This window comes from Cyprinodon tularosa, unplaced genomic scaffold (assembly GCF_016077235.1).
Source record: "Cyprinodon tularosa strain WSP-4 unplaced genomic scaffold, ASM1607723v1 ctg94, whole genome shotgun sequence".
Classification (NCBI taxonomy): Eukaryota; Metazoa; Chordata; class Actinopteri; order Cyprinodontiformes; family Cyprinodontidae; genus Cyprinodon; species Cyprinodon tularosa.
Window position 1 is genome coordinate 2,207,781 of NW_024039718.1, and position 12,956 is coordinate 2,220,736.

At 35.2% G+C, this 12,956-nt stretch overlaps 1 protein-coding gene and 1 long non-coding RNA gene across 5 annotated transcripts in view; one reads left to right on the top strand and one right to left on the bottom strand.

Moving 5' to 3' along the window:
• Positions 1-12,956, bottom strand: part of arhgap24 (Rho GTPase activating protein 24) — an 82,402-nt gene that overhangs the window by 36,870 nt on the left and 32,576 nt on the right. The window contains exon 1 of one of the 4 annotated variants that reach the window (XM_038275022.1): positions 1,938-2,068. The exons of 2 other annotated variants lie outside the window; for them this stretch is intronic. Coding sequence is in view for 1 of the 2 variants with exons in the window: in XM_038275020.1 (XP_038130948.1) it covers positions 329-350 (22 nt within the window). In the remaining variant the exon portion in view is untranslated. Of the gene's footprint in view, positions 1-328; positions 431-1,937; positions 2,069-12,956 lie in introns of those variants that run through there. One more of the 4 variants, XM_038275020.1, reaches the window with a different exon arrangement.
• LOC119776557 lies at positions 89-7,726 on the top strand. The gene is made up of 3 exons (XR_005279794.1): positions 89-126; positions 2,013-2,066; positions 7,208-7,726. It is a non-coding gene; the product is annotated as an uncharacterized LOC119776557 (long non-coding RNA).

Sequence of the window (12,956 nt, forward strand, 5' to 3'; positions counted from 1 at the left end):
GGGAGGGCACTCAGCCAAATGACTCATCCGCAGTGCTCTATAAATACTGCTGTACATGGTCGGCAGGGCAGTTGCTACTGTTGGAAAAGAAACCCTGAGACCCAGACTTTTCTCGTTGGATGAAAGGTCTTTAATGATTTCCTTATCTATCTCTTTTAAGTCTAATATCTCAGTCTCAATTAACTGGCATCCGTTCAGTGACCTAATCCCAGCAGGACATAACACCAAAACTATTCTACTTGTTGGTCTTCGCTCAGTGAACCAACTGTTGGATGTGGGGAGATCTAAATATTTATCTAGCGAGGAAAAGAAAAACTTGTTTACATACCAAATCGTCTGGAAGTCCACATCAAGAGCCCCCATCAGACAAACACTCTGTGAACCAGAAACCCTGCAGTAGTGGAGGGTTCTCTTACATCTTTCTTCGCCAGACTTAGCCAACCTGATACATGTGGGGGTCAGGGGTCATGCATGGAGGTCTAAGCAGGAGGCTGATAACGGAGATTGGAATGCGACATGTCAAATGCCGATCTCCTCAATAAGGCTGTTATGGAAGCCTCTGAGCTTCCTGTCCTGTTCTTAACTCTCTCCAGCCCACCGTGCTTTCAGGCACTACAGTTGCAGGCGCACACGCTGTAATAGTGACGCATGGACACAAAGCAGGAGGAGGAAGAGGGTCTGGAATACTGTCGCCATGAGAATGAGGCAGGTATTTTAAACATACCAAAGGCATGTAGCTTATTGTTTGAAAAAACTGAACAATCTGCTTTTTGTCAGTAAAGCAATTTAAAACAATGATACACATTTCAGACATACAATAGCTCAGCAACATGAGATCTCAGAATGAACCATTACATGGTTATGGTTTGCTTTACTTTGTGCCATCGATATTTATCTTCCAATTTATTGCTTTTGTCATTATGAGCTCCTAAATAATCCAACCTGCATTACACATGTATGATAAGATCATGGAAAAAATCAATCAGATGTTGCTGCAAAGTTTAGACTGTATACATCTATTAATAAAAACAAAGGATGTATAAATACAATCATGTTCCTTTTAATCAGAAGAAAAATAACCATGCACATCAATATTTTTTCCTCCTTGCAGACAAAGGATAAAGGGTCTTGCACAACTATTGGGGAATTTTAAAAGATTGTATCGTTTCACAGCTATACATTTTAACACATTTAGCTGGGATTGCATGTGAAAGACCAAAAAAAAAAATAAAATACATTGGTGAAAGATGATGGCACATTTTTAACAGATAGAAAGACAATAAGAATTTGACATAAATATGCTCCTAAAATAGCAGTTTCTGCATTATGTCTCTATCTGCTCTGCATATAAGTTTTTAGATACAGCATTTTTCTTTGCATAATAGCTTAAATTTAGTCCCACTGAACTTCCTTACCACAAATTCTTAACTAGATATAGGTCTGAATTTAATGATAACAAAGACACATATTTTTCAATTCAACTGTTTGCATTTGCAGCCTTCATTGTTTCCTGCTGTAAGATTATTTGGCCCCATGTTTGCCATGTTTGCTACCAACATGGCAGCAAAATACCCTCATGCTACAGGGATAACCCATGCTACAAGATAGCCATGCAAACAACTGTTCCACAATACAGCCAATTCATAAAAAAAAAAAAAATGTTTATTTCAAAATTATCAAAGCCCCTTTTCACTTGATTGTAATATCAGATTTTCTTCTTGTCAGATTCTGAATCTTTATTTCACACTGAATGTAACACTCCACATTCTTCTTTAATGAACAGTGTCAGAACATCCCACACACTAGAGTCTTCCTTATGTGGGAGACCAAAGTACCCTTCAACCCACCCATTATTAAAAGCATGCAAACTACTTCCTGCTGCACCACTAGCAGTCCCTAAAACACAGAACCACATAAGGTTAGACTATTGTCACTACCTTTCAAACCCGCTTATTCTTTTATGGGTTGACTCTCAGTTTCCTTTTAACACTTTTTGTGTCTATTTCACCTAGATTCCTCATGCTGAACAAACTCAAAAAGAAAAGAAACACAAAAAAACACATCAAGTAAGTAGACTCCAAAGCCCTGCAAAGCCACAACCCAGCTCTGCTAAACCCCAAACATTTGTCTCCCTTTGGATTCCACACCTGGCCATCTGGGACACTGTGGACTGCTCCCTCTGGCTTTATTTACTAGGGGAAAATGTGTCATATAATGCAACCACTCAGCTTCATTGGCCCCCTCTCACTTACACTAAGTCTGCTAAGAACCTCTGCAGACACACTGTACCTGTTGGCACTGCATGATTTACAACCACATGCCTCCCACCGCTCTAATTTTTCAATGGCTTGTCTGAGGTTCATCTGCTGTCATTTTATTGCTTCTAAAGGAACATAACCTTCTTCAGATTATGATTCACCAAAGGCCACTGTTTTAATATTTTATAAATAAACAATATTAGTAATCGGGCAAAAAAAAAATTCTGGGTCTACAATATTAAAAGCTGACTTTTGTCAATTCAACTAAATTTTGAGTCACAGATATACAACTTTTATCTGCAAACTATTAATTATCCAAAGAAGTATCTGCAAATCTTCCGTCTCCAGTTTCTGGGTTGGACCCACGCTTGGCAACTAGGCCTTCAAATAGCTCTCATGGTAAGCAGAACTGTATAGATTCAGAGGCTCGTAATTTAAACTGACAGCACCCTCTACACCGACAGCAGGAGTTTTAGCTTCGTATCCTAACAAGCTTTGAACCCCAGATCAACCTTTTTTATATTGCTTCATTTTTTATATGAATATGAGTCATTTTAGATGTAAATTTGAACTGTTGTTCAAAATGATTTCCACTTCAAGGGTGATCAATTTAAACTACAACTTTCAGCTAAAAATATATGTTGCTATGTCAACACAACAGCTATTTTAAACATGACTAGGCTAAACTGCTACTCTGTAACGTTTTTTCATCTAAGACACTAAAACATAGCATTAGGCAAGGCAAGGCAAATTTATTTGTATAGCACAATTCAGCAAAAGACAATGTAAAGTGCTTTACATGATTAAAATATAGGAAAATAAAACAGAATCAAACCAAGTAAGAAACACAGAAACAAAAAATAAAAAAATGCAGAAACAAAAAAGAACATTAAAAACAATTGGACTAAAGAAAATAAAAAAGTTGAACTAATGATGTTTCAGTTAAACTGTTTATCTAGAACAGTCGAAGGCAATCCTAAACAAATGGGTTTTTGGTCTTGATTTAAAGGAACTCAGACTTTCAGCACTTTTACAGTTTTTAGGTTCAATTTGTGCTCCAAATTATTATTTTGGCAAGAAGGTAAATACATTTTTTTAATTAAAAAAGTTTATGATTTAAGAGTAATATTGAGATTATTTTTGTATTTTAACTTAAAGGTACAGTGTGTAACTTTTAGCGACATCTAGCGGTCAGACTGCAGACTGCAGCAACATGAACATCTCCCCCCCACCGCTTCTCCCCCCCAACAGTACGACGAGCATTACGGGACAAAATGTCTTCCACGACGTCCGCATCACCTACCTTCTCAAGTGATGAGGTTTGTTTACATAGATAATTTTACAGATAGTATTTCATTAGTCTGAGTAGGGTATAGATTTCATGTAGACTTAAGATAATAAATATACCCGTTATTTTTCTACATCGTTGTGACTTTTTGGCGATCTCGCAATCGCTAGTTTGTTGGCTCTGCGCTGCCGTAGTGCCAAGATGTCTGCCTCCATGGCTGCGAGACCCGCTCCTATGTAGTTATAAATAACGAATTCTAAGGCAACGCAAATATTAAAGTTAAGAGGCTGAGCTCATAGATGATGATAAATAACATAGTTATGTATAATATATTACATTTCTGACTGTATATCCCTGTAATTATTACACACTGTAGCTTTAAAAAAAACGTTATCTTTTATAGTGGTAAAAAAAATAAACTAGAGATGCACTAATCCGATTATCAGCCAATACCTGATACCAATCTGATAATACTGTATGACACATAAACCATATACCTTACCATGTGAGTAAAGGCATGAGGATTGACATAAACATTGCTAAAAAAAAAAAAAGGTAATAAAAACAGTTATAAGTTATCACTAGCTGCGTGTGTACTCTGCCTAATGACACAATGATGCAAACAAAGAATTGAAGTTACTAGATGACTAAATGTATTTCTGTGTTAGATATAAATAAAAAAAAGAAATTACTACATTGGATACTGGATTGATGTCATTCATTCAATATCAATCAAGCTAAATAGTTAATGTCAGATTGGATATATAATTGTATCAGCGCATCTCTAGTAAAAACAGCATGTCTTAATACTTCTAAATCTATTACCAACAATTGATAGCAGACAATAAATGAACTATAAAACAGGCATGACCAAAGACGGTCCTCGATTGCTGCTGTCCTGCAGATTTTACAACAGGACCTTTTATAAGGCTGAGGGATACTTCATAGATATTTCATCATAGGAAGGGCTACTAATACTGACCTATGAACTGGAGGGATCACCATTCACCTTAACTTCATCCATAATAAGCATATTTGTGTTGCTTCGTTTAACTCCTAATTTTCTTTATATTTTCATTTTGAAACACTCTAAATACTCTTTATGATTAAAATGATTAAATGCTCTATTTTCACAAATGGAGTATTTTTGGTGACCCCTGTTTTAGAGTTTTCCCCGCTTTACTGTAGCACTGCTGATTCTGATGATTGCAGTTCATCAAAAGCCTGTTAATCAGCTATCAATGAAAATCAGCTGTGTTGAATGAAGGAAACCCTCGAGGACAGACTTTGGGCATGACTGCTATAGAAAGACATGAATCTACTCAATTATATTTCAGTTTAGCAAAAAGGATTTTGCCAATTTGATGAATATCAGATTTTTTTTTACACTAATTATAGCTTTATAATGAAAAGGTTTTGCATTATGTTTAAGTATATAGTAGGATTAACATTAAAAAAATCACAAACTTTTTTTAACTCTACTACACATTTTCTATACGTCTTAGATTAGGGCTTTGTCATCACCACTTATGGACATTGACTTGTTGTCCTTAAAGACCTTTGTAACTAATTTGCCAGCATGCTAAGGGTCATTGTCCATTTGGAAGATCTGTTTTTGCCCAAACGTTAAGTTCCTAGATGATGTAGGGATGTTTGCTTCAATATTTCCACATAATTTTATCTCCTGATGAAATGGTGCTATCTACTTTGTGAAACCCAACCTGAAGATGCCAGTCCCAACCTTTACAGTTGGCATGGTGCTTTCCGGCTTGCAAGCTTTTCTTGAAGTTTTTTCAGAGTACAGGAAATGCCTACAAAAGAGGGGTTCTTCGTCTATGTTAGCAGTTGTAGAGTGTAATGTAGTTTTTCACTCTGTTTTTAAATGGAGGGCTTTATTCTCCCTGAGAAACCTTTCAGCCATGTTATAATAGAAGCCGTTCCACTATAAATCAGGACACTCTTGTCCTCTCAAGCCAGCATGTTTAAAGGTTTTTTGCTCTTTTTAGATTGAAAGCAGTTCACCCCAAAATAAATACAGTTAAAACTTTGCATTTCATTTTCTATTGCTGACTTTCTTGTTTGATCATTCTATTCAGGAAAAGGAATATTAAAATAAATGACCAAATGTTGCAACCCATTGTGTAATTTACAGCAGTGATGAATCCATATAAGCCTTTGCACACAGTTGTTTCGACTATAATTGACTTCAGAATTGATGGACTAAAAGAAAAGATTTTTATTTGTGTCCAAAATTAAAAGAAAAAAACAAAAACAAATATTACATTACAAAAGAAAATAAGGACTCAGATAATTTTTTTAAATCAATTTTAACAAAGAGAATTTTTTTTCCATGAATAGTTTTGAGCTGAAAAGAGTGTATTTCATGACACCCTAATGAAAATACTGGGCTAAGAATTCACTGCAGTTTTTTGCAGACCTGACAATAAACTCACTGTCTTTATTCTATGACACTGCTGTCTATAAATGCTTTTTTTTTTTTTTAGCAACAATAAAAATTAAAAAGATGAAATAGGTATGTTTTATTTCAATGTTCACATATTTTGTTTTTGTCATTTTAAAACATTTAATGCATGCTGTATCCTATCAGACATCTCCCAATGCCATCCCCCCCGGGGACAAACTCACTAACGAAACAGTGGGTGGCTGTGAAAAAAAAAAAGGTCCTCATGGTTGTTATGCCATAAAACAGTGGATTTCACATTAAGTAACATAAATCTGTTTCACGCCAAGGGGTAAATTACAGCATAATTTACTTCTTGGTTATTTTCAGTCCTTGTTTCTAATGCTCGCTTGATGCTGTAATGGCACCAGTATGTAATGTGTTGCAGTGGTGCACAGTGAAGGACACAGATTTAAGATGTGACGAGAGATATGAGGCTCCCCAGGAGCCACGTATGAGAAATGTCAGACGCAGAATGCTTGGCCCACACTCAAGGAGGATGAATAATACTGCTGCTCTACAGACTGCTGTTTATTGACCCTGAATATCCACTGGGAAAACATTAAATGTGCATGAAAGTAATACACAAGCAAACACACCCATTCATGCAATAATATACACTGATAAGGTTGGAAGGAGAAAAAAAATCAGCTTGTGCCCTTTTGGAAAATGTCAAATCATGAGGGGAATTTATCATAGAAAAGGAAGTAATAGAGACATCCCAGCGGCATGGAGGACAAGGAATACAGTTTACATGTAAAGATAGTCAACAAATCATGTTTTTCATTTTGAAAACATGGAACTTAACACTTTTTTCCTTAAGAATTGTAAATTGTGTCTCCTAGAATAATAATGCTTAGTTAAGTTAAACATGTAGTTGATTGTTAACCCAGTATGTGAGAACATATTGTCCAGCTTTTTTTTTTTTTACATCCAGTTAGATTTATTACTTAAGCGTGTGTCAAAATATTTTAGTTTCATCAATAATTATGTTTTTAATTGAAACTTTTGTCATGTTCAGATTATTGCTGTGACCACTGTGGGGTTTTTTTTTTTTTAACTACACAAGGGGTATTAAGAAGTTTGTCCAGGTGTGTTAATCTTGGACATATCCACAACAACCTTCAATATTCTCGTACTCATACTCATACTCTTACTCGTCTCTCCCACTTATCTCGTACTGGGTCATCAGAGCTGCAGACTTACTGTAGAACTCCCTCTGTCTAGACACCTCCTGAGCTTGGGAAAGCCAGAGGCATTTCCAGGGCAGCCAAGAGACATAATTCTTCAAGCGTGATCTGGGTCGTCCCCTGGGCCTCCTCCCAGTGGAACCTGCCTGGAAAATGTCTCGAAGGAGGCATGCGGGTGGCTTCCGGCAAAAATGTTTGAGCTATCTCAGAGGACTCCTCTAGGTGTGGAGAAGAAGCGGCTCTACTCCGAACTTCTCCTGGAAGACCGAGCTCCTCACCCCATCTAACAAAGTTCTAAGCCACCCTGAAGATAAGCTTAATTCAGCTGCTTTTTCAGTATATATAAAGGGTATTCAACGAAATAGACCAAGTCAACAGGTTGCATAACCATAAAATAAAAAGAAAGGGGATACAATAGTGTTGTGCAGTTGTATCTCTCACCCCTTTACTCTGACATCCCAAAATGATATTCAGTGCAACCAATTGCTGTTAAGATTTATCTTATTTAAAATCTCAGTATAAGACTTGCTATTCTGTGATGGCCTCAGAACTTGAATGGAGGATAACAAAAAAAAAATGAAGCTATGGTTGAAAACTTTGTCATTTTACAAAAAGCCATTTTGGGGATAAAAGAAACATATGAAGCAAACAGCTGACACTAACTTTGACCCCATCACCCAGGCAAGAACAATTCAGCTGAAGGATTATTTTTCTTCTGCAGGATCATGAAGGCTGGTCGGAGTTGATGCGAAGATGAATGGAGATAAAAACAGGGCAATGCTGAAATAAGAGGCTCCAAAAAACCCAAACCAGGGGTTGAAGCTTAATTGTTATAAGGACAGTAACTGTAAAGATGGCTCTGTTAAAGTTCAGATCTTAATTAAGTCTTTTTTTATTTACATCAAATCTAAAAGGGTGAGCATTTTTTACACATGGATGTGAAGTTACAATGGCCTGGTGCTAATACCGCTCACAGTTTAAAGCTGGGTATAGAACTGAACAGAATGAACAAAGGTTGTCTTTGCATTAATATTAGCAGAGCTTTAGCATTAGAAGCTTGGATAACAGAAAGACAATTTAAGGATGTTTATAAGGACTATTTTTAAATATTTTAAGTTGGATAGAGAGATGAGAGGATGGGGAAGCTAAATAAAACAAAAACAATCATTACAGAAACAACATTTGAATCACTAAGTGCCTGATTCACCCTTAGCCTGCTCCAGAGCAGCACAGTTAGCATCACAATAAAGCAAAACACAAAATTAAAACAAATAGAATTGTTTTATTTGTCTAAATACATGCTCTAACTGTTTGTCTTATATCTAGAAGGGATGCAGTTAACGGTTATACAAGCAGCAGCTAATATTTTACTTTAGGCCAATGGGGTTTTAGAAGATGCAGGCTTTTAGTAAGCCACTATACTACACTACAACTGGGCTGCCATTTTGCGGTGCCAGTGTGGGATTAAGGGTCTTGCTCAGAGACCCAGAGTGTGGGAGTGGGGCTCGAACTCAGAACCTCAGGATTCCTAACTACTTGGCTGCTGCTTCCCAAAGCATGCATTAGTGTGAATGGTTTTGCCTAAGGATCCACGCTGGCAGCTCACTCCCCTCAGCTGGGATATGAATCCAGACTTCCTGTTTGCAGGACGGGAGACTTACCACTAGAGCTAGCCGGCCGCTGACCCGAGCATTGATATTAAGCAGTAGTTTCTAATGGTTTGCAAAATATAAAGCATTATTTGTTGTAGTGAAAAACTGTACTTTGCAATATAATGATTGCAAATTACTGTATTGACAGGGCAAAGGGAATTATAATTTAAACATCATTTATAATATATATGTAGGCTGTAATAAACAGGAAAAGGTAAACTATTATAGCTACATTAGCATGTTCTCCAACAGGTCACTGAACCTTTATAGAGGCTCAACTCGAGGCCACACACATTCACATTAGTGCACAAAGTAATAGCAGCGTACATTATCTAATAACTAATATGGCACTGGGGTTCATTTGAAAACTACATCCATAAATCCTTATAGTTAAATGTCAGCATGACAGATTCATGTTTTGTGTACTACTCCATAGGGGCTTCCTTAACCTCAAATACCACTGTCTGCAGGGTAATATTCTCTGTCTGTCATAATCCTACCAAACAAGAAGAATAACTGCTTGGAGAATTAAAGGCCTCCCATGCTGGTTTGTTTAATTTAAATTCTTCCATTCATCATTTAATCATCAGCTTCAGGTGCTTTCAGTCATCCTGCCAGCTAAAGCAGACTATGAATTACCTTGTTCTTAAAAACAGCACCCTTGTCTGTGGTTAGAAAATTGCATGTCTGTCTGCTGTCTTATCAGTCAGTTATAGTCATGAGGTCAATACAATTAAGGGGTGTGTAATGAGAAGACAGGTACATTTAGTGGATGAAATCTACATGTGAATATCTATTTATTTCTTTTTTTTTACTGGACTTTTGCAATATAAGTAGTCAAGGTTGCAAGTTTTTCTTTTGTCCATGCTAAAAATATTTTGTACATTTTTAAAATCCAAATCTTTCCATTTCGAGTATGGTATGCCTCCAAAACAATTTCAAGCTATTAATTATAAACACATTTCTACCACAGGTGGTAGTAAACTAAGGGCCTGATCTTCAAAGAGGGGCTAAATTGCAGGTGCAATTTTTTTTTAGTATGTGTAATAACTGGGCATTGTTGGTATTGGTGGGACCTACTGTAAAAGGTTGCTTCTCCAATGTTAAGAAAGTTTGGTTTGCGCATCTAGCAAACCAAACTGCTCTTCTAGCAGTTTGAGATCATCTATAAAAGAAAGATGAGGTTCAAAGTCATGGAAATGTAGGAAATAATGTTAGCTGTTTAAAAAAACATAATAATAATAATAAGGAAAATAGGAAATAATGTCCATAGAGGACCAGAAATAGGTAAGCTATCTTGAACATGATGAACAAAAGTAAAAATTAAAATTAATTAAAAAATATATGAAATACCTTAAAACATGAGAAAGTTGATTTTGTATAAGATATTCTAAACATCCAGCTGGTCTTAACAACAGCTTGACTTGATGTACTGCGCAACAATGTGTTCAAGAATTGATTAGATAAAACTCGTAATACTAAAAAACCCATAAAGCCATCAGCAATCCCTAGCAGCGACTGAACAGGGAAAGACTTCATTTCTAACTTTGACACAATTCCTCATGTTAACTCCATTGCTGCTTTTTTGTTAGATTAATAACCAGTTGGTTTCCTGTATTTTCTTCCATTTGTTGTCATGTTTCTTTTCTCCATTTCTTGTTTTTTAAGATGTTTTAGGAGAATCATTGCAGCCCACATTTTTGGGAAAATTGAAACAATTCTTACATGTGTTACATTACTGATATTTTTTTTAAGGGGGTATTTTGCTAATAGTTTTTTTTTCTTATTTTATTGTCATTTTTTCTTATTTTATTTTTATTCTTACGGTCTTATTCTTATTTTTTTCATCCTCTGTGGTGTGTTTTTCTACTGATGGCTTGAAGCCTTTCCCCTTTTTGTTCCGTAATAAACCATCTTTTTGCTCTCATAAAGTTCTAAATCATCATTACCAAATGGTCAGCCAGTGGCAGGGAAGAGGAACCATACATCTATTTTATGTGTGTGTTGTTCAGATTTACGACAGGATCCTTGCATATTAAAAAATAAAACATAAAGTTGCACAAAAAAGGGATGATTTGTGATGTGAGAAATGCTTTTTTCTTCAACGTAACTCCTTTGCTGCACTATCCACATCCTAGAAAAACAAAAGTTTCTCTGCCATTCAGATTCAGATGTTGAATATAAAATGCTATCCTGAAATAAAAACTCTCTTTACATGTTAGGAGTTGCAAAACTGTGAAACAGTTGTTATTAGTATGTTATAAATACATTTCATTTTTAGAAATAATTATAAATATAAAAAATTCTATTCAAAAACTCATGCTTTCATATAATAAAATTAAATAATCTATACTTCAAAAAGTCATTAAATGAATTTAAAAATAATCAAGTGAATTATAGAAAGTTTTGTGTTGTTATAGTTGTAATGCTTTCAGTTAACTTGAAAATAGTTTTTTAAGAAAAGAAGTAAGTAAATTCCTCTAAAAAAGAAAACAATATTGCTTGATCAGTGTAAATAAGTAATGCAAATTGCTGCCTTATCATTCTATGAAGAAAGAGAATATTTAAATGGTGAATGGTTCTTTGTTTGAATTTATGTATTTCAAATTACCATCCAACAGAACGACAAAAGGAGCTATAAAAAAAGAGACTGTATTGATTAACAATATCAAAAAAATTTTAAAAAGGCCACATTTTGTCAAGCTGCTGTTTTTCCTTTAAAAGGATCATATCAGCTTCTCAGATAATAATGTATTTCTGAAATTTTCAAACATAAAAATCAGCACTACGTACTGAAATATTTTTCTGTATGAATCTATCAACATCTATATGTTTGTTAAAATGCTGTACACTGTAATGTTTTATCTTAATCTTTATATTCTCCTGCTTATTACTGTTTTTCAACATGTTAAATGTAACTTGGTGCTTTCTAATAATACAGTTGCATTTAGATATAAACATAAAATGAAATATTCCCCATTATTGAGTCATAATTTTTGTCTTGAGAGAATCTCTTTGAAGTAAAAATAGAATTATATCACATTTGTAAAATAAATTCTATGAAGGAAGCCCAACTGGGGAACATTAGTCAGGAATCCAAAATGTATCTAATAGTGTCTGGGAATGATTGTTATGCCTTAAACCAGTACCAGTCAAAACTGATGGTCACTACTGCTGTCTCCTGTGCAGTGATCTAGAACTAAGGAGCAAAAAAGAAAGAAAAAAAGAAAAACAAAAACCGCAACAGCTGCTATACGTTTAATAACCACATGAGGACAGTATAACCTTTCTTTTCCAATCATCTCTAACTTCTTCTTACTTTCTATTCAAAATGGAAAGAAATATTAAGCTTTATTGTCTATGCTGTGGAGCTTTTCGTGCTGGTAAATAGTAAAGCTTCCTGTTTAATTTTTTAAAATCACTTTTTTTGCACTAAAATCAACAAATGGGGTTTGATACATTCATATTCCTTATCATTTGGCCAGCCACCTGTGTCTTGGAGTACAGTGACACTGAACCAATGATATGGGACTAACAAAAAAAAATACTACATTAAACTAAAGCATATTGTTTATTGGAGATTGGGTAAAAGTAAGCACATGTTTTTTTTTTTATTAAAATCACATCAGAGAGTTTTCTGCAATCACTTTCAGTCTATTTCATTAGGAAAGTTCAGATACAGCCTGCATGAAGATATAACAAGTATTTACTAATCTTAAATAGGTACAGTTAAAGAAAAGTCTAAGTAGTGTATGGACGTGTTGTTTGCTTGCTGTGATGTTCAAAGTTGATCTGGCTGTATTGATGCGATCTGGGCATTTTTCAGAGGATTAAGCTGGAGATAAAAGTGCAAACTAAAACCTGAATGGGTGGATGCTGCGATGTGTAGTTCAGATAAGATAAATATCAATTTTACTTACTTTACATCCCCTCTGAAAGGTATAGTCTTGCATTCTTTTCTAAGCATGCACATGTCAAAACATGTCTGCATATAAAAACAATGCAGCAGCACAAGTCTCAGTTTAGTGGAGCAAAGAAAAGAACCATTATACCGTTATTGTTTTATTGCACAGCTAAAAATATGGACAAGATCTTGCTTCCAGTCTA